This window comes from Patagioenas fasciata, chromosome 10 (assembly GCF_037038585.1).
Source record: "Patagioenas fasciata isolate bPatFas1 chromosome 10, bPatFas1.hap1, whole genome shotgun sequence".
NCBI classification, from domain to species: Eukaryota; Metazoa; Chordata; class Aves; order Columbiformes; family Columbidae; genus Patagioenas; species Patagioenas fasciata.
The window spans coordinates 6,263,110-6,285,370 of NC_092529.1; the positions used below are offsets into that span (position 1 = coordinate 6,263,110).

At 47.9% G+C, this 22,261-nt stretch overlaps 1 protein-coding gene across 1 annotated transcript; it reads right to left on the reverse strand.

Annotated features, from left to right (window-relative positions):
- Window positions 1–1,473: 1,473 nt before the first annotated feature.
- Window positions 1,474–12,030, reverse strand: LOC136105993 (uncharacterized). Its single transcript, XM_071813337.1, has 7 exons — window positions 11,883–12,030; window positions 11,655–11,787; window positions 11,112–11,364; window positions 10,615–10,715; window positions 5,195–5,250; window positions 4,568–4,692; window positions 1,474–3,216 (listed from the first exon to the last, which is right to left on the reverse strand). The coding sequence occupies exons 1-6, from the start codon at window positions 12,028–12,030 to the stop codon at window positions 4,598–4,600; spliced, it is 786 nt and encodes a 261-aa protein (XP_071669438.1). The 3' UTR covers window positions 1,474–3,216; window positions 4,568–4,597.
- Window positions 12,031–22,261: the final 10,231 nt, after the last annotated feature.

A 22,261-nucleotide genomic window follows, 5' to 3' on the forward strand; every position in this document is an offset into this window, starting at 1 on the left:
ACCAAGTCCAGCCTGCTTTTGGCATAAGGACAACGTGACACTTCAGATGACCACAGTATTGAATCTAGCAACTGGGGAATCTACCTAGAACATGAACACTCTCGGTGTGTGTTGCTAACCTGTCTGCATACATTTGAGAGCTAAGGGGTAATTTCCTGACATCTGTTCTCACAGGCTGGGAGGAGGCTGGATACAGAAGCACAGATTAAAACTCAACAGGTCAGAATGCAAACCCCTCTCCTGGCTTTTGGAGGTAGGTAAAGCTGCTCTATGTGGCAGCTGGGAGCTCCATTATCTTCTGCATAGCACCAAATATAGAAAATAACAGCAGCAGCTCTTGCCTGCCGCAATCCCGGCCGTCAACACAAGGCAGGATCGAGGGGAAGAGAATTTTTAATGCACACAGTTAATAAACCATGAACATGGCACAAGTGCCACAGTCCCCTCTGGAAGCAGAATAATGTTTACTAGTAGTTTTGTCTTGCAGAAAAAGCTCAGCAGGTCTTGGGTCTCACACTACCCGGGTTTCAGAGCACACCTTCCTGATGGAAAGGCACCGAACAGCAATAATTCTCCAGGGATGTGGATCTGCGCTGAAGCTATGTTCTATTTTTGGAGCTCTACTGGAACGTTTCCAAGACCACCATGACACAATTACTTCACTCTGGGTGGTAAACATGTCTCTGCCATTACTGCAAACTTTTCTGTGCTGCTTGCTGTGCATTCTTTAACTGCTCGCTCTTTTTTGGAAGGGTTCTTGCCATGTTCTCACCTCATCCTTGGGACTTCTGAATACACACACGGAAGAAAGCAAACAAACCCTGTGCTTTCTTGAGCAGATGCCATTTACTAGGTGGAGCTTAGAGATAAGCCAAGGTAAGAAATAATCTGATGAGACAAGACTGCTCAACCACAGCATCATTCCTTTCTAGTTTGAGCCTTATCACTTAATCAAGCTGCTTCCAATTGCAGGGAAATAAATGACTGTACCTGTTCTAAGCAAGAGTCAGTGGTGGAGACATCGAGTCAAGGGTTAGCACCCTGAAAGGGTGAACCATTTTTAAAATATTAACTACTACTGCCACCTTCTATGAAGACACGATGACAGCCACAGGAGGGGGCTGGATTTAATGTGGCAGATGTGACACTGCGGTAGGTCTCTGCAGTACCTGCTTACAACAATACTCTGAAAACAGAGAGAGACATTAATCCCAAAACTCACAGGATTCTGTGAAGAAGGCTTCTGGTTTTAACTTTCAAAAAAAACCAAATCTGGTTCTGATAATAATGTTGAGATTTATATACCTTCAGTCAGAAACTAAGAAACTAAACGTTTCATCTACTTCTTTTCTGAGGCATAAAGAAACCCAGCAGCACCGAGAGAAAATACCAAGTGTTGTTGCAGCAAACAGGCACATCAAGGCTAAAACTTGTGTATCACTCCCAACTGAACATAAAACTCATTTCCATTCCTTTCATCCAGGACCCCACTTTATTTATTTCACAGGAGGGGCTTTACAAATGTGGCAGGTACAATGGGAGTATCACAGATTATTTGTCTTTTAAAAGCATAATCCTTATAAAAATGCTAAGTGTAAGTCTTTAAGATGTTTTGTACCGCTAAAATAAAATATATCAGAATGTTTCTCTGCCTGAATCTTGTCTGTGGATACCTTACCAGCTGCATATATGTAAAAACCAAGGTGTAGTTAAGACTAGTGCAAAAAAACAGGGTATAGTTAAGTCTAGTAGAGCAAACCTTCTTAAACTCTACATTTATGTGCAGCAATTTAAACCTGTGCTTAGAAACCAGCTCTGGTTTCATCAGCAGTGTCGTAAATGTAGATTCCACCCTTAATGAAGTCTTGTAATGAATCTCTTTAACAGAGGTCATAGTGCTAGAACGATCTTTAGTTAACACTAGACTAATTAGGTAACACCAATTCTAGTTAACACTATCATTTTTGTGACATGGTCTTGATTTTATTTCATGAACGTGGGCAGAGTTTTCCTGCCAGATTCACTTATTTTAGAGAAAGTAAAGTCCATTCACTGTAGGAGTTGCACAAAACACTGTATTTTATTACCTAAATCAAATGTCTACAATTAAATTCATAGAGGATGTTCATTATATGCATCTGTATAATATCTATAGTTCTGTCTTATAGGCAGAAGTTCATACAGTGGCTGGTGTAGGTGTAACACGTTAATGCCACAAGTGCTGAGCAGTTCAAATCAATCCTGTGTCTCCCATAGCTGCAGCCCTACCAACCAGAACTATTGCTGTAGCAGAGAGCAATTACATTAAAAATTACCAATTACTTTTAAAAATACTATTCCATGACAGACAAACCATGCAATTATTCATTTTTAACGGAGTGAGAACTTCTTTCCTGCAAGACCACAGATAGCCCATGACTGGGAGCTTGTTTTATCGGGGATGCTGCGAAACCACCAGCTTTTGGGGCACTGTAAGCTGATCCTTCTGGGGAAGGAAAACTTGAAATGCACAAAGCCAAAGGAAGATGTATCATAGCAACCTGGTTAAGTACATAGTGTTAGTACCCACCTGAATGTTACATAATGGCAAACCACGTCCAGCCTAATCACAGGGAACTCCATCTTACTCTTGAGGGAGCTGCCTCCTGCTTCCAGGATATCACCAAAATGGCAAATAGGCCCTCAAACGCAGCATTTCACCGTCCTGAACTCCAGCTAGTAGTGCTAAGCTCGAGTTTGGTATTGAGTTTGCTGGTACACCGGTTAAGCCTCAATGTGCTTAGAGATACATTGTCCTTTCTCTTCACGTACCAAAGGTGCGGAGGTTGGGATGGAGCCAAACCGGTCCTGGTGTTATAATAAAGCCCTAAGAAAGGCAGCAGGTTGTATAGTTACCTCCTTGTGAGCAAAATCCCTGCCCTAAAACTATGCAACCTACTACCTCTTCCTAGGAGCCCAACGCTTCCTTCTTGCAGTTCTTCTCCCTGAGCAGCTGCTCTGCTGAGGCAGTTTGAGCTCAGCTTTTGGTCTTCTGCCTCCTGGGCATGTGCTGCGAGCCCAGCCTTAACAGTCCAGGCTTAAATACTCAGCAACAGCTCCGTTTTCGCTCTGACCTACTATGCTAAACTTTTCAGTCCCAAAAGCATGTTCCTGCTTTGCTCTGTTAGAAGATGCTAGCTGGTCACTCTAGTGCAGAAGCAGTTAGACTGGGTACACCTAGGACGTCAGGAGGAAAGAGAACACAACAAGCTTAAAACGTCTGCTTATAAAAACAGTAATCACCTCAGAGAAAAATTACAGTTCTGGATCCTGGACAGTCAAATTTCATAGCTTTACACTCCTCCCCCCAAAAAAGGGGTGTCAGTTTTGACCATTCAACACTTCTTTAATTTTGTATTATGTTAAAAATCTCACTTGCTAGGAAAGCTGGAGAAAAATAAGCAGATTTCTTAATCAAGTGTCATTGTTTTTCTTCCAACTTTCACTAAGCGGTTGGAGGCATGGAACTTTAATGCATTACAGAAATTAGGGTCTCAAAACCGTTTAGGTCATAAAGTACAAGTTTGAGCTACCTGTATTTTTACATTCAAACCCAAATGGTTTTAAAATAATTTCCACTCTATGGGGTCTTCCACTCTGTCTAGTAACATATGCACTTTTGACATCCAGTCAGCACTGTGCCACTCACCTTGAAAGAAAAGTCATATTAGTCAAATGTATCATTTGGGGGTTGCACCATTCACACTGATGGTTAATCCTGCAAATCCTGTCATTGGTTAATCCGATACTTTACAACCCAAAGTCTGACAGATCTGGTTTTACTCAATGCAGACACAAATGACTGCAAAGCACCGCAGTTTGTTTTACTCCGCAGGGAAGGCAATAGATTGTATAGTTATCTCCTGAACAGGGTAAAATAACTACCCTACAACTATACAATCTACTACCTCACTCTGACAGAGAAGCACACACTTCAGCAAAGAGCTTAATTAGCTAATCATGGTTTCATTCTAAAGGATATTTGATACTGCAGTCACAATGGTAAACAACACAACTGGGACATCAGTAATTTGTATGTCATTACCACGCCACACACATATTGGAATCAATCTGTTCTTAATTTTTCACTTGTTAGAGGAGAAGAATTAAGGTAGATGACAGCTTAGCTTCTCCAAGAATGAGAAAAATCTAAACACAATTACGCACAGGTGTTACAGAAGTATTTCCTATAATACGCATTACAAGCGCAGATGTTCAGTAGAATCTGACATTGAGTTTGAAACTGAAAAGCTTCCATTGTTGATATTCTGCTGCTTTAGGAAAGACAGTAGATTGTATAGTTATCTCCCAGTTGTGGGTATGACCCTAAAACTATACAACCTACTACCTCATCCCACAGCACAGGCATCTTCTGAGACGATGAGGAAAGGGTGGCTCTAGTGAAGACTGGTGAGGCAAGCTGCAGACAGCACTTACAGCGTCAAATATTAATGACAGAAAAAAACATTCCCCTTACTCTCCCCAGTCATGCAATAAAGTTAAAGATTCCTCAATTTCAAAATTTTACCAACTCCTTGGGTCTTAATGCATTTCATCTTTAGACATTTAGCGAGTTGGAGCAGTGATAGCAGCTACAGTCATTAAACTTCTCTGTTAAAGAACTATTCGTGTTCCACAGATGAAACCTCTCATCTGAAATTAGAAGAAAAGTCTATCAGAAACATTGTATCAGACCTAAATATCTTCCTCTTTAGAATTCCAAAATAAAATCCAGGATCATAGCTATGCAATCAATGTAAATGGGTCAGTAAGATACCCTAATATTTATAATTCTGATGAAATCGATATTATTATAGTGACTTTTTTCAGCTATCATAACAATAGCTCAAAATCATGTACTGTCCAAAGTAGTAGTTTGTGCTTCTGTTAATACTAAATTACATAAAGTGCTGCGCACCGGAATTCTTTCATTATAAACAACAACAACTCATTAAGATTACGGCCTATACCCTGACATTTAATTGTTAAACTGTCTTAGTGAAAGGCCACTTAAAACACACACTGTTTTCAGATCAGAAACAAGCGGGTTTCTCTAACTGCTCCTCATACCACCTTACAGCAAATTTCTACACGAACACAGCTTAACATGATCTTGAAGTAAGAAGTCTGAGAATATTGAAATGAAAATACTTGCCAGACAGATGTGTGACTGACAGTCCCCTTCTTGGCAAGGACCCCTCGGGAACAGAGCTGGAGAGGAAAACTGAGTGTTTAGTCAAGGGAATTGCTAAGATAGTTGAAAATGTTTACAGAAATGCAGTTTTAAAAACATTAAATACATGTTTTACTAGTACTTCATCCCCATTCTAAACAGAGGGTTTCAGAGCACTCTTCAAACAAAGCCTTGATAGAACACGAGTGCCCTGATGCATGTTAACGTCCTTGCCAAAAAACACAACGCGTGACCCGATGCATTAATATACAAAAGGATGACGTGATGCCTTCAACAGAGGAAAAAAAATAAGTACTTTCCAGCTCCCTCGGTGCTTTAACTCCAGAATCCTTTCTACAAATATCGATGACAAATTTTGGTGAAACGCTTGTAAAAATCTTGCTTGTAACTGGTATTATTTGCTGTTGTTAACTCACACACCTACGAGAACGTCCACTTTATTGTGCACAGATGGACACGAGCAGTTGGTCCTGGTGCCCAAACCAGAAATAAACTGGAGCAGCAGCGCTGGGACAGTGTCAAACCGTGAAGAAGCAGTTGGCAAAGTCACACCTTCCAAAGGAGCTTGGGTTGAGGTCCTTTCAGTCCCTGTTCCCGCACCCAAACCTTCCCCAGCCGAGCAGAATTCAGGTGAAGAACCATTTATGGCTGGGCAGCTGGCTGCACAGAGCCTGCTCGCTATCGTCACCTTGTCACTGAGTGACTCCAGGGAGTTAATGACGTCCCAGATGTTGGTTTCAGAGGGAACTTGAAGATGAAGCCGATTTTACTCTGATGTGCTGAAAATATTTTAAGTGCTTTGAAAAACTGATTCAGTGTTACAATGCAAATGCTTATGTCAAAAATATAAAGTATGTAAGACAACACTTCTGAATTTCCTTCTTTAAAATTAAGGACACAAGGACTGTAATAAACCCAGAAATCTATTGCATTTCACCACCAAGAATGAGTTGTAAACCTGACCAACTTGTACCAAACAGCTTTCATTTTCATTTCCACTGACAGCAGGACTTCCCAATCAAGTTCTGTTATCAGAAATTCTGAATCATTTTTTTATTGCCACCACCAGATTTTCCTGTTCAGCACTTGCAGCTTCTCAATCCGTAAGAATCTGTCACCTTTCACCTGCCTGAAACAAGAGCCTTTCATCTAATCACAGGCCTGGATGGGCTGTTACTTAAGATAATAAAATGTCCTTGAAAAAACACTATTACTTACTTCTAAGTGTTACCCTGTACTTATATAGAGTAGTCTGGCTCGAGATCATAAAATACACATAGGACATGAAGGAAACCTCATTCTGTAACAAATACAGCTTATGAAAGATCATCAGGTATCCCATCTTCTAACTATTGCAGAAAAGCGATTTTATCAATGTTACATCATTTGGGTGTCATTTCTTATTCGGTTTAATTCCAGAAGTGTATAAAATTAAAAGAACTAAAATTCAAGTCAAAATCTTCTTTTGGAAGAAGTTCAGATTACGTTTTGGTTTTACTCTGTATTCAGGCAAAGTCTAGCAAATTAGCATTCTGCTTTCCATTAATCCTGCACTTCGGGGAGTTTCTTACTTGTGGGTTATTTCTAATAGGTTTTTAAAACTCTTATCCACCCACACTGCACTGTCCTTTGTGGAAGGCGACGTGCCAGCACAGCTGCTCCCACACCACTCTTTTTTTGTTGTTAAAAAAGCTGAGTTCAAAGTGTTTTGTATTTTAAAGCCCAAAGCAGTGAAGAAAACGACACCAACTGCAGGCCTGGGTGACTTTCACCCAGCACCAAAGACAAACGCGTTGGCTGCCAAACATGACTTCACCCAGCCGCCCGCGGAGGCTCCAGCTCCTCGCGGTTTTCGCCACACGATGGAGCTCCAGGGTTTACAACACCGACACCAATTCCGCAGAGTTTTACCCCAGGATTTCAGCAGCACCCCCTGCACCGAGACTTTTAAGTCTCACAGAATCTTTTGGTGGGTGAATTCCAGAGTAGCCACACATTCAGTGTCCCCAGGCTCATGTTTGTTCATTCCATGGGGTTTTTTTGCATGATTGGTGGCGACTGGAAGGAGGAGAAGGGAGCCACGTGATTAATGCAAACTCAATTATCCTTCATATTGCTTCTCCTCGCTTCACTCAGCTGCCCACCTCCTCACACCTCATCACCTCTTCCAACGGAGGCTCAGTAAGATCACATTGTTACTGACATGGAAGTTTTAATATTAATTAAAATCTTTTTTATACTCCAAGTCTTGGGCTGTAGCTTCATTTGTACTAATAAAAACTCTTATTAAGAGTCTCGGTCCTAATCAGTGTCCAAGAGAAGTGACAGCAGCAGAAGCTAAACAGGCTCCATTGTTCTGAAGTTTGCTTTGCAGGGTTTCCTTCTAAACCTGTAAGTTTAATGCCTCTGACATGGTCCTAAACTGCCCAGAAAAAAACCCTCGAGAATTGACATGTTTTTGTTTAGTATAACACGAGCTATTCTCCAACCTGTGAAAGAGAAACAGCTCAAAGGATAGTTACAATTTTTATTTGTTACTCTGCTGAGAGAACAAAATGTGCATTTGTGGAAATAACAAAAGTCGCATGTCATCTCAGTGTGATGCTGAAAGACAAATACTTTGTTCTCCCAGGTATTTTATCAATTTTGCAGCACAGAAGAAACCACCTAAAGGTGAAGGTGAGTTTGTAGGAGCAATAGTTCTACACGCGGTGCTTTACTGACACCAACTATACACCGTGTGGAGGTAAACAGGGATGTTTACTCCAGTGCTTAAATTCAGCTTTAGAAGTTCAGCGGACAGAATTAAGCCTAACAGAAAAGTCAAAGCTGTAAGTTAAAAATCAAGGTGAAGATTAAGACTAAACCAATCAGAGGTTGGGTTTTTGTTTGTATTGCTCTATTTTTTGGGGGGGAGTTGTTTTACTTTGTGCCCAGCAAATTTACCTGCCCTGAAAACAAGTGTTGACCAAGAAAGCAAAACTTCTTTCATCAGAATGTAACGCCTGCCAGCTGAAGCCCAGGCACCTTTTTTAAGATTCTCCTGCTTACACCCAAAAACTTAAATTTTAATCCCTTTATTTGGGCATGCTCATCCATTTAGCAGCAATACACTGAAGTGTAAATCACACCACAACACTTGCTTGAACCAGCAAATTTTAGGAAGAAAAGGAGCACAAGCACTTCCAGCATCCAAGGCTCCGCAAGTTTATAGATGTGTTTCGGCTCTGAGCACCAGCAGGACCAAAGTTCACACAACTCCACTGGGATACGTATCCACTATGGTATTTCTTGGAACTTTTCACACAGCAGCGTAAGACTAATACTACTGATTGTCATCACTGATGTCTTGATCCAGTGTCTCAATTGGAAATGTCAGAATTTTTAACAAATCTATATCCCACTTCCATTTAACAGCCTTAATACAAAGTGTCCTGTGTTTAAGTAATTATAACATGAAATACTGTTTTGCCACATTTGCAATTAGTATGTTTGATTTTGACTTCTTTTTCTAACCATATAGCTACAGATGGAATAGAAATAGATAGAAACTGTAGCCTGAAATAAATTAGAAGTCCCTGCTGCTCCCTCCCACACTGAATGCAGCGCATCTCCCGTGGAAAAGTGATGGTAATTACTAATTTCTAATCTGACCCAAGTAACAACTCACAGCATCTTCCTGAGCACACACTCGATTTTACAACATGAGTATTGAACCACCTGCGCATGAGCGGCACATGTCACAGCGCTGGCAAAAACTGCAGTGAAATTTGGTAACACATCGTACTACGGAAAATGCAGACACTAAAATGTCACCAGATTGTCCCAAATCCTTTCTGAATCCCCGTCTGTCAGCACACTGGCAGGTTAGCGACAGCTCTCAGCACACTTCTCAACAGAAACCATCATTTTGGTTATTTGTTCCTGATTCAAACAGGACTGTAGGCTCTTAAATTCACAAATGTGTATTTATTCGCTAGGTTTGTGTCTCTCAGGACACACTACTAGTACACGGTCTGACTTTTTTTCTGCATAGTTTGCATATTCATATAATAATTACACAAATTCAGCAAACAGTGAAATTAGTGCACGAGAACATTTTAAAGAAATGCCGTGTTATGTTATTAATTGGCTGATGTTTCCCGCTGTTAACAACAGAGGAAAATATAGAAGGCATTTATCAAAAGGAAAGTGAAATAAAGATACAGCTTGTTAGCAGCAACAGAAAAACAAAGCAAGTAATTTATGTTTTATCTGAGCTTCCTTTTCCCTAATCTCTAGTCTTGTTACACAAAGCAACGTCCAAGCATAACCTGTATGAATCGAAGTCGCACTTGAGATGTACAGAGTAAAACCTGGTGAAAAGCCCAGCGAAAAAAATTACTATCAACAATTCTACATTACAAAAATACTACAGCTATTTAATGTCACTTTTCATGAAGCTAGCTACTGTAGGACAAAAAATACTATTATTAAATAATAAATAAACACATAATAAATACTACTATAAAATCTATTAACGCATGGTGACTACACTGGAAAGACCGCAGCAAGTTTGAGCAATCACTGTAAATAACTCCTTGGGTAAGTTAAAGTTGTTTAACATCTGAGTGTTGCTGTGAGCAGAACATGTCAAATTTGACAACAGGAGCCCCACCCGTAAACAACTGTTTCTGGGAAGCCCCCTGGCAGCTGAAGAATCAGGAAGAGGATGCCCTGTTTCTTAAATATGACTTAATTAAGTTGAAGAACCTTTTAAAGGGGCAGATTCATTTTTGCAAAACTCTGCCATGCAGTAAATTTGACCCGTTGTTACAATTAAGCATCATTCTGTAGGATTTCTATGGACATTTTCAACAGAAGCACTTTTCCCAGGCAAGACTTGGGTTGCTGTCAGAAAACTGTGTGTACCGAGCGTTAAAACTGAACGGGAGCACAGACAACGCTGAAAAGGCAGATCTATAATCTACATATCTTGAACTTCAGGTGGAGTTTCCACTCCTACAAGAAATCAGCCATAAAATTACAATCCGGGTAACGTCTTTCTCTCAAGCTGGCTGCGCTGTGTCACAGTGGGTTTCACACCCGGTCACCTGCAGCGCTGGGCCGGGTGCTGGATTTGCCCAGTGCGGCCTGTGCGACCCCCCTCCCCTCACAGCGCGGTCCGGCTGCCCGAGGGCGCCTCGTTCACACGGGGCTGTCCCCAGATCCCGCCGCCCGCGCTCTGGTTTCACGGTGCTCAGGCCCGCTGGGCCCTGCCCGCCCCGCCCGGACTCCCCCGCCCGCTCCCCGGTGCGCGGCTCCCGCTGCAGGCCGCCCGGGGCTCCCCCCCGCGGCCAAGGTCTCCCCTGCCCACACACTTGATAGCGGAAGTGACGTACCCAGGCGCTGACGGCATCCGCAGCCAATCCCCGGCGGGCGGCGGGGCCAACCCGCCACTCAGGAGCGCCCGGGGGCGGCACTTCCGGGCCTTCAAGTTAGTCTGGAGGAGAGAGGGGGGAGGGAGGGGAAAGGCCTCAGTGAGAGAAACACCGAGAACAACCGGGGACCGGCGGGCGGGGGCGGCGGGGAGGCCCCCCTGGCAGCGACGGCCGCGCCCCCGCCTTTCTCCGGGCCGAGCGGCCACAGCCATCGCCTCCCGCTCCCGCCGCCGAGGGCAGCGCCCGCCCGACGGGACGGCGGCGCCCAGCGGAGGGGCCGGGCCGAGGCTCCCGCGCCCGCCCGCGGCGGGGAGAGGGCCGGGCCCGTCCGTGCCACCCTCCGCGGCGTCCCGATCCCTGCCCCCAGGCCCCGCGGCCGTTTCCCATGGGCCGCTCCCGTTCGCTGCCCGGCACACAGGCGATGGCGCCCACGGGGACCGCGCCCGCCGCCCCGTTACCTGCCGCAGGGTGACCCGGAGCCGCGCCGGGACCCGGATGGAGTCGCGGCCGCTCCTGCCGCCGCTCGCCGCGCTGCACCACGGGATGGCGCGACGCGCCCCGCGCCACCCTCCCCATTGGCCGACGGGCGCCAAGCCCCGCCCACTGGAGCCTCCGGGCGGAGGGTGCCATCTGTCTATCATCCACCGCCTCCCACGCCCATTGGGTCCGGGGCTGAGCGGCACCGCCTCCACCTGGGACTCTCTCTCCTCACTGGACAGTGGGGAAAAGGTCTCCGCCCCCCTCCGCCATTTATGTCAGGCGGCTGCGGGGCAGCCCTGAAATGGCGCCCCCGGCGGCATCCCAGCTGCTGCGCGCCCGGTCGCTGCCCGCCCCATCCCCAGGAATGGTCTGTGGGCCCGGCTCAGGCGGCCCCGGGCCGCTGTGTGTGCCTTCGGGCCTTGTGTGCGGTCCTGGGCCGGCAGTGGGTCGGGGCCTGGCCGGGGCTCCGGGTCCCGTCGCAGCCTGTGGCCCTTCAGGCCGCTCTGTGTTCAGCCCGTAACCCGGTCAGGAGATCCGAGACCGGGACAACACGAGCACCGTGCCCGGCCGGGCTGTCCGCGGTGTCGGGGTTCCACACCACCTGCAGCTGGAGCCGCAGCTCAGCCAGCGGGAGCTCAGGGTGCTCAGCCGGTCCTGGGGCCGCCGGGCAGACACGGGTGACACTCGGGCAGCTCCTGTCCCCAGCTCGCACCCCCAGCACTGCCAGGGCAGCTGCTTTCTGCACAGACTCCGATTTTCATCCTGTTTCTGTGGGCTATTTAAGTAGATAGGTGAATGAGCAACACCATTGCTTTGCTGATAGCGTTTTCTGATAGATTTAATCCTTAATCGGGGAGCAACTACTGAAGTAGCTTCTCCTCCATCCTTCCCTGCCATCCTGATGAGTTCTTGAAGTGACGAGTTTGTGCTGCTCCTGGCTGGGAAGAAAAGTCTTTTCTGCCAGCCGCCCCTCCAAGTGATCCGTGTTTTGCAGTTACGGGCCCTTGCAGTTGGGTGAGACAAACCTCTGCCAAAAATAAACAATTCACAATAAAGCGCTGACCTTGAGCAAAGTTTGTGCTTTCCTCTCTGTGTTTGGTCTTTATCCTGTTGTACTTCTGAAGCAATCTGGCTTGGAGGTGTGATGTTACGGTGCTGTTACTTGATCAAAATATCTTCCTGGTTAGATTCCTCATTAAACCTGGTCTGGGTGAAGATGTCCCTGCTCATTGCAGGGCTGTTGGACTAGATGACCTTTGAAGATCCCTTCCAACCCATGCCGTTCTATAATTCCATTATTTTGTTGATGTTTGTTTTGGGGGCTGCACGGGGGCTATAGGGCACATCAGTGCTGCAGAGGAGAGGTGGTCCTTCTGCTTGTTGGTGTGTCTGCAGTAGCAGCCATCAGGACTAGTACAAGCTCAGGGAGGGAATTGCTGTGTTTAAAAACAAACTTCAAACACAGATGTGGTTTGTGTGTGTTAATTTTCACAAGCTCATTGCCACAGGGATGTGACAGAGTAGTGCACAGTGTAGTCTTGTCAGCCTGTCTTTGTAAGCAAGCTTTTCGTATTTTAAGAAGTTTTACAAATAATGAAACTTTTTTGAATCTTAACAATTTTGTAGAAGTTTGTAGAGTTTCAATGATGAAGTTCTTACATGTATGGTGTCCTGTCTTGCTTCACAAATAATGGTTTTTATCACAAATGCCAGAAGGGAACACAGAGCCTTGTTTTCAGTGATGAGAGCAATGACCCCTGCCCTGACACCTGTCTGGATAAGGCAGAGGTTTTGTGTGTTGAACAAAATCGTGATGCCTCGACAGATAAAGGTGAACCCAAATGGACTTTTCATTCTTGTGCAGGTAAAACTTTGTCACATAAGCTTGGCCGTTTGCCAGATTACTTTTTAATCTTTACTTTCAGGTGTAATTTGACTTATTTTCTAATGAATACAGAAACTACAGCCCATGCTAGGGTGAGAAGCTTCTGTCAATTGTCTGCCAGGTAGCACCGAGAAGCACTTCGGCAGCTCCTGCACTTCCACTGTAAGTCACAAGATGGGGTTTGAACACCCAGAAAAGATGAGTGTCCCAGTTTCACATCCAGCAGTGAAATACCTTCTACTCACCGTTATATTTTGCTTAGGCGCTGTAGTAGTTCTTGCCAGCACGCAGACAAAATTTCCTAGAAGCAGTGGTTATTAGAGTTATTTTTCAGGAATCGCATCCAGAGACGCTGCACGAGGTGCGTGTAAATTCAAATACACAGTTTTAGTGCTTTGCAGGTCGTGCTACCAGATAAACGAGGAAAGGCACAGAAGCGTTTTCCAAAAAGGAAGCATTCTATAGATGACGCGTGTATTTTCAAAGCAGGAAATACTTAGCGAGTGACGGTGTTCTTTTGGGCATGCGATTCACCAGATGTGCGCTGATTCATTGGTGGCCGTTGCTCATTATAGCCATAATTGGGAAGTGACATTGGTTTTGGCTTAGAGAAGAGAACAATTCCACAGTATGTCCCATCAGGCACCAGTGGGTGATGTGACAATTTTTCATTCAGAAAGTGAACTGTTTTATCCCTTTTTGCCCAACTTAAATTTTGTATTTTAATCAGAAATGCCAGCCCATCCTTTTTTTTTTTTTCTGGAATGCGCACAGTTGGGGCTTAGCAGGCCATTTGCAATAGCACTAATTATTTCAAAAGCAGATCAAGGGACATTGAAACTATTTGTCTTGAAAGGTAAAAGTCGTCTTTGGTCTTGCAAAATATTGCCAGATAGTTCTGCTCACCTTACTGTCTGTTTCTTTAGGTCATGTAAGGACTGGAGAGTCTAAATCCTTATCTAAGAGTCTATCAAAGTGTAGAAGGCATTGCAAACAAATGCTGTGGACAAACGCAGTTGGTATGAGCACATGTCTAAACCGCTTGTTACGATAAATCTGTCAAATACTGTACTTGAGCTTCGGTTGCCCCACACGTAAAAGGTCAGAAAGGACAGTGAGGTTACTCTGAGCATTTGACTTGCTAAAATAAGCTTTGACGGCAGCAGCAGGTGATTACAAGGTGTAACTGTGGGCATGGGGAGCTCGGGTTTCCTGCTGAACACAGCGTCAATTACAGTGAACCAGCACCTGCAGAGCACCTTGGCAGACTCTAGGCCAGAAGCAAGAGAGAAGCGCGATAAAATTGGTCCCAGTTCTATTTGTTCTATGTAACAGTGACGATGTCCGTGCATGAGCCCTTTATAAATTATACACAATGAGAAGATGGTCAAAATAGTAAAGGTGGAAAAAGTGTAAAAGGACCCAGCAACACAGGGATCGGGAGAGTGTCTCAGCCAGGTGAACATGGAAGTGCCTGGTCACATAGCCCTGGAACTGGTGAAACTGTGTTCCTGCTTTCTCTTTGCTTCTGGATTTTCCAATATCCAGTAATGTACAAGGGACAGCTGAAGCTTTTCTCACAATTAGGGCATTCGTAGTTCTCCCCCATTCTCGTGTGCTATATGTAATGTCAAAAAAAAAAAAAAAAGTTTGAACTTAATTTGCACCCTCTTTTCACAGAGACTGCTCATAGAAAACCATCATGAAGCTCATGGGAACATACTCTCTTTGCACTTCTTTCAGTTAAATGAGCTTGAAAGTGGCCAGTGGGTTGAAAGGGATGAGGGGAAGGATGGACACAGACATGTGCCTTGGAAAACAGACTAAAAGCAGCAAATGGAATTTGGTACGAGGACTGTGTCTCCTGGTTCTTGCATTAAGCATGTGCCACAAGACAGATTGAGGACGGAGTTGCTGGTGCATGTTCTCTCAAAATCATCTTTGGAATAGTTGGGACAGCAAGTCTGAGGTTAGTTCTGTGCAAAACAAGTTTGGGTTGCAGTATCTGCTCTTTTTAGAGTAGATTTTTGCATTCCACTGGTATGCCTGCCATCCCGCTCCCAGGAGGCACCAAGGAGCTGCGGGGAAATAGCAGCTTTTGGCCCCAGTCTCATGGCCTGTATTGGCAACGTCTGTGAAGAGCTCAGTGGTCAGACCCAGGTAGTTCTGCAGAGCCAGGAATGTCACTCTCTGCAGCCCCACCATGATGATCTTTACCACTCTAAGGAGAGTTTCAATGTCTGTGTTCACACGAGGCTCTGTCCTGAGTGTGGGCGCATGGGGCTGATCCTACAGCCCTTCAGTGTCAGGGCTTTGATCACCATCGCCTCCAGGCCTGATGCAAAATGGCGTTTTAAAAGGAAAGCCATCTACACATAGAACATAAGGTCCCCCAGAGTCCTATGGATCTCTTCTCAAATACTGCCAGGAGTACAATTTCATGTGTCCTGTGCTTGTTAGATTTCCAAAAAGATAGTTCTGATACTACCAGAAGAACCAAAGGAAAACAAAGCTGATAACTTTTTAATTTTTCCAAAGTTAAAATGTGCAGACCCTGAAAAGCAGAAATGCTTCTCTGTCAGGAGATAGTGCTTTGATTTATTCTGTCAGCTAATCTGTAAAAGCCACATTTTCACTAATGCTAGTGTTTGCATTAGTGCTGCGGTTCAGGGTGAGCTGCATTTTCCAAATTATCTTGCTTGATGTCATTTGACTTCTCCAATTTTTGCAGTATTTCTTTGCAGAAGTGGTGATCAGGGTTCTCATCTGAAAAAACAAAGGCACAGCATTCTGATTTCCGGTGCTCCAGCACCTCTGGGTGAAGAACCTTTTCCTCGTGTCCAGCTGACCCTCCCTGGCACATGTTCCTGCCATTCCCTGGGTTCTGTCACTGTCACAGAGAAGAGCTCAGCCCTGCCCCTCCTGCTCCCTGCAGAGGAACCTGCAGCCCATGAGCTCTGCCCTCAGTCTGCTCTGCTCCAGCTGAACAAACCCAGGGACTCCAGCCGCTCCTCACACGGCTTCCCCTCCAAACCTTCACCAACTGCGTAGCCTCCTCTGGACATTCTCCAGTAGCTTTATCTCCTTTTCTCCTGTGTCCCCAGCCCTGCACACAGTGAATGCTCCAGGTGAGGCTGCCCCAGAGTAGAGCAGAGCGGGACAATTCCCTTCCTGCCCGGCTGGCCGTGCTGTGCTGGATGCACTGGGACACGGGGCCCTCTTGGCTCCAGGGACACTGGTGGCTCATGCTCAACTTTCTGTTAGAACCCCTAGACTCCTCTCTGCAGAGCTGCTCTCCAGCATCTCGTCCCCATTCTGTCTGTACAGCCAGGGTTGCCGTGTCCCAGGTGCAAAATCCAGCACTTGCTCATGTTGAACTCCATGTGGTTGGCGAGTGCCCACTTCTCCCGTTTGTCCAGATCCCTCTGCAGGGCCTCTCTGCCCTCCAGAGTGTCGACAGCTCCTCCCAATTTCGTGTCATCAGCAAAATTACTAAGCGATTCCTCAAGTGCCGAGTTTAAGTCATTTATAAAGACATTGCAAAGTGCTGGCCTGAAGATGGAACCCTGAGGAACCCACTAGTGACTGGTCACCAGCCTGACACAACCCCATTTACTGGAACCCTTTGAGCCTGGCCCATCAGCCAATTGCTCACCCACTGCACTGTGTGTTTATCCAGCTGTATGCTGGACATCTTGTCCAGGAGGAGACTGTGAGAGACACTATAAAAGGCTTTACTGAAATCCAAAAAGATCAGATCGACAGGCTTCCCTTGGTCAACTAGGTGGGTAACCTTGTCCATCCTCTTGGTTGTGATTTGCTACAGTCATCGTGCAGGCATTTTACATTAACTGACTTTGGTTTATTCATCTTAAGAGTAAATGTGATAATGTACCAAAAAGTGGTTTTCTCCTTACTCGAGCTCTTGTAGTACTTGAGATATTTGGATACAAGCTATAATCCAAGTACTTGGATCAAAAGATGTCTGAAGTCAGCAAAAAGATGTATTGATTGTGGATGTCATTCAGTTCCTGAGCACAGATAGTATAGAAACAGAGAGTGCTGTCAGAAATAAAAAAGTTATATCTTCATTGCTTAGTATTTAATACATTATCGTTCCTGAAGCAGAGCTGTTTACGTGTTTCATAGTATAGCCTTTCTTCATTCATTGTCTTTACCATTTCAGTCACTGGAAACCAGTTCCTACCTGCATTCAAATGCTATTACAATTCTCAGTGAAACTGGGAGTAAAAATTGCAATATAAGGACACCCACCATTATTTCTTTAATTTTATGGAAGTCCTATATACAATTTATTAATTCTTAGCTGGCGCTGGCTGACCCTTATGATGGTATAAGTCTCATCAATTGGATGGAGCAGGCAGGGATGGGTAACACAGTGATTCCCATTTATGCAGCTAACTTGATTGCTTTATTTTTTCTTAATAAAATACAGCATCAGTTCCTTTGCTGTTCAAATCTGGGGCAACACACAGCACTGAATGCACAGTGCACTCGGTGTGGATGTGGTGGGGGAAGAGCAGACTGATGCTGCCTGCAGCAGTGGGAGTCACCAACATGAGCTGAACTTCGGACTTGACAGTAATATTGCAGTAAGAGTATAAAATTTTTGACTTGTCCAATATAATACAAATCAGCTCTTATTAAAAAAAAAGTAGATTTTGAGAGCTCCGACCAGCCTGAATGTTAATAAAAGACAGAAAAGTAAAGGTTTTATCTTTCCTGTAAAACCAAAGTGACTCCCCCAAGGCGCCAGACCAGGCTCCAGCCTGGAAGCTGCCGACAGGAGGGGACCTTGCGCTTGTCTGCAGACTGAAATCCCTCACACTTGGGGCTCACCAGCAGCCGCTGACAGCACCCGAGGAGGTCAGCAGTCCCGTGGCTGTGATCTCCTGCAGTTCTGGGCACTGTGAGCTCCTCCTGCCCCTGTGCCAGTGCTCGCAGAACAGGGCAGAGCTGTGGGCCCAGCCCCTGGCGGGACAGTGTCTCAGCCCTTGCACAGAGCTGCCCCACGGGACGTGCTCCCCTCCCGGGAGGCAGCTCCCCGGCTCTGCTCCAGCACCTTCCACCAGCGCCCTGAGCCGTCCCCACACAGCCTTGGCCCGGCTGGGAAGTGACAGTGATTGTGAGGTCACAGAGCCTACAGTGCTGCGCCGGCATTAAGAAGCGGCTGCGCAGACCCCGGCCCCCAGTGCAGCAGCAGCAGCAGCAGCAGCAGCAGCAGCAGCAGCAGCAGCACAAAGACGGTGCGAGTGCACGGGACCATGTTCCCCACCCGCCGCCTCCTCTTCCTCCTCCTCCTGCTGGCCCTGCATGCCGGGCCTGCCCAGGCTGCTCCGTGGCGAGCATGGGGAGCAGGTGAGCGGTGCAGACTTTCACGGCCAGCAGGCTCTTCTCCCCTGGCAGTGTGGGTGATGGTTGTTCCCTCCAGTGCTTTGTGAGGCTTCCTCTGTGTGCCACAGCTCTCCTGGGAGGGAAGGCCCCAGGTGCCCTGTGTTGGTCCATCCTCTCCTCAAGAGCTGTTTCTCATGGCCTGTACAGAGTGTGTCAGAGCAGCCAGAGCCAGCCAAGAGGTCACTGGCCCCTCTGCAGCTCTGGCAATGTCCAACTCCAACTGGCTCCCATGTGGGTGCCCGACCCCCTTCCAGTGCCTGCAGTTCCCTAAGGCAGCGGTGGATCCCAGCGGGCAATGGAAACGTTTCTCCTCTGTGCTTGTTTCTAGATGAGGCTGGTGGCAACGGTTATCCAGCTTCTTGGCTGGATGTAGTTTCGAAGCCCTGGCGGTATCCTGGAGGTAAGTTGCATGTGAAATGCAAGTTGCTCCTTGTGTGGCCCCCACTCAGACAAGGAGGAGAGGCGAAAGGGAACGGGTCAGGCTCAGTGATGTGACTCTTTGCCCCACGCTCCCGAGCGGAAGGGAGGGATGAGTGCCGCGGAGCAATCCCGTCTTTGCATTCCACTCCCGGCCACTCCAAGCTGAAGAAGCATCTTGAACTGTGTCACGGGAGCTGTTGTGTCCTGCGCTTCTTTGCAGCCGCTCCTGTGGGCGAAGCTGATCCAGGTTCCCGTCTGGGTTCCAGGACCGAGCCTCCAGGACATGCTGTGGGTACGTCATGGCTTTTTCCTCCCTTTGGGAGCTGCCAGCCCCAAGCCCCAGGGTCCGCCAGCCGGGCAGGTCTGCGGGTGTGAGGACAGACACCTGCTCCTGTGCATGCCCTCTCCTTGCGCGGTCCCCTCACCGCTTCTGCCATTCAGTGCTGCCCATGAAGATCACAGCAGGTGATGGAAGCTTCTCTGGATCTTTATTGACAGATGATCCCAATGGAAGGACTTTTCCGGCTCCTCGGCAGCGTGCTGGGTTACGGCCCGGCTGGCGTCCCAGGGGTGAGCAGTCTGTCTGTGCTGAACTCACAACCTCCGCCTTGTTTTTCTGTAATGTATTAATCTCACTTGTAACTGAATCTTGCTGCTAAGGTCTTCAAAGACCAATAAATGAAGCTGAAGGACGAAAAAAGTCCCCAGAGCCATCAAAAGTCATGAGGCAAAGCCTGGATGAACTGCGCAGAGCGCACGGTGGGTATATTTTACTCGGAATTAGCTGTGAGGCTCAGCATCCAGAGGTTTAGGTACTGGTCTGGACAGGCTGTACAGCGGGAAGGGATCAATCAGAGCCCCGCTGCATCAATGCTGGTGTCACACCTTGCAGCTGCCAGAGAGATGGTGGAGGATTTGTGTGGCCACTTGTGGTTCAAGCCAAGTGCCAGGGGCAGCTGCTGGGATGGGGCAAATGTGGCTGGTGCTGGTGCTTCCAGGAAGGGCAGGAGGGCCTTGCAGAGGAGTCTTCTCCAAAGGGCTGTTTCCCCAGCTGGCCTGGCTGCAGCTTCTTCCCGTTCTCTTTGAAGGACGGCGCTCAGCATCACCCAACATTTTGCCCACAATGTGCAATGCAAACCAGAAGGTCACGTGCGATTTCCTGGTGTCCCAGCAGGGCCAGACGTGGCTGTCGCTCGGAGCACTGCTAGGTGCAGCCCCAGAAGCCCAGCCCTGGTTTCTAAACCTTAGCCATGCCTTTGATACGTCTTGCCCCCCGAAGATACCAATCTCCCTCATGGGGAACGGTTCCATCTGATCCAGCCCTCCCTCTTCCTTTCTCAAGAGACGAACCGCGAGGCTGTGCAGAAGGAGGCGTTTCCAGAAGGAAGCCGCAGCTCCCTGCCAGGCTCTGGTGAAGCAGCAGAGGCGATGCCAGCCGCTGGTATGCCAGGTAATCACTGTCGCATGGTCAGGCAGTGTCACCCATCAGGATGGGTGTGTGTCAGCAGGCTCTTCCCCCAGTGCCTGCTCTTGCACGTCACCTCGCAGCCAAAACACAAAGTGCTTTGGGCTCGAGGCATCTGGGCCACGTTCTGCAGCTGATGGGGAATGTGACTGTTGCACAAACGCACCTCCCGCTGTAGCTGCAGCCCAGAGCTTGCCCGGAGTCCCCAGAGGCTCAAGGCACAGAAGCAGCACCAAGCGGGATCCCAAAGGAGATCTGAGGTCCAGAGCGATGCCCTGACCGCCAGATCGGGCAGGGGCTTAGAGGGAACCTCCCCGTCCCCCTGCATCCTCTGTGCCTGAGCCGTGCTGAGGCTTTACCTCTCGTCTCTGCTTTCTGACAGGGCTGCCAAGGCCCGAGGGTTACCAGCCCAGCAGCGTAAATGGATTCCGTGGGACAAACTCAGGTACTGAGCGGTCTTGGTGGGGTCCCTGAACAGGAGACACATCCCAAAACCTGGGAGTGGCTGCAAGCAATGCCCACGCAGGAGAAAAGGCAGACGGGGACAGCAAGGCTCATGTCCCTCTTGAGAGGGCCGGACTCCGTCCTCTGTGGCTGTGGGAGCTGGACCGAGGTGCAGAGCTGGGGCTGGCAATGCCTGCTGCAGGGACGGCTTTTGTCCGTGTCCCTCAAAGGAGCGACTGGTCAAGCAGCTGCACTTCCCCCATGCTGTCCTTCTGGCCTTCTGGGTTTTGTTTGGTGGGACAAGCTGTCTCAAAGGGTGGGAGTCCTGTCCCAAAGGGTGGGATGGTGCCTCCAGGCAGCAGCACCAAGGGAAACCAGGAACTTCCTGGCCGTATTGAAGGTGCTGCAAGCTTAGCAGTGGTGCACAGGATGGACTAACATCTTGAATTTCTCCTCCAGATGTGGTCGGCAAGAGAACCACAGGTGCTCCCAATCCCTGGGGCAGTGCAAGTGTTCTGTTCTCCAAGATTGCGAGAAAGCACTGTATGTTAAATGCAATAGCAACCATGATTTCCATGCCACTGGCAATAGTGCTCTTCTGCATCATGATCTGGCAGTGGAGGACGGCTAAAAAGTGAGTTATTGCTTTTCACCCCACTGCTTCCTTAGGTGGCTGCTTGTACCACAAAGAATTTCTAGTCAGGCTGCTGTGGAGTGGCCAGTTACTAGCTGGGCAAAGAACTCTGCTGAGGATTCTGCTGCTGTCAGATGCTTCAACTGGCCTCTTAATCCCTGGGCCGCCTTCCCAGGAGCCCGCTCTGACTGGGGCCAGGCTTAGCTCAAACTGACCCTGCCTGGGCAAGAGCAGCCCCAGGACTGGCAGGCACAGGCAAAGCCAGGGCAGGAGGAGAAGGAGCAGGGGATGAGATTGCCCAAGAAAGCCAGACACTCACTGTCACCCGCTCCTAAGCGGTGAACCTGCCCGGAGGAATCCCCGTGCTCGGTGGTGCCATGAGGTGCAGGGGTCCACCTCGGCCCAGGCCGGCCAGCAGCTCGGCCCATGGTTCTGGGGAGCCTTGCCAGCTCTGGGCCGTGCTGCGGAGGAGAGGCCCTGTGTCCCGCCTGCAGCTGAGGCCTCAACAGCCTCCTCCCTCCACAGGCTCCGCCGTGCAGTGGCAGCAGCCAGGCAGGCAGGAACATGCCAGCCGCCCCTCACTCCGGAAAAGAAGACCAGGCACTGTGGCACTTCTGAGAGCTGCACCCAAAACCAGCAGCCACTGTTGAAGCCTGATAAAATGGCGCATCCTCCGTCCCCACGGCTCCTGAGTGCCCCCAGCACATCACCGGCTGCCTTGCAGCAGCGGGAGCAGGAGAATGGCCTCAATCAACAGACGAACTTCAAGCCAGCACATCCACCCTGTCCTGCACCCCTGCCGTCTGACAGCCCATCACCAGCTGCTCTGCAGCAGCAGGACTGTGATGGTGGCCTCAAGCAGCAG

Coding starts and splice junctions, on each gene's coding strand:
- LOC136105993 (XM_071813337.1), bottom strand. CDS start 12,030: ATGGCAGGGAAGGATGGAGGAGAAGCTACTTCAGTAGTTGCTCCCCGA. Junction 11,365..11,654: donor GTCTCGGATCTCCTGACCGG/GTTACGGGCTGA, acceptor CCCACTGTCCAG/TGAGGAGAGAGAGTCCCAGG. Junction 5,251..10,614: donor CGGATGCCGTCAGCGCCTGG/GTACGTCACTTC, acceptor TTTCCTCTCCAG/CTCTGTTCCCGAGGGGTCCT.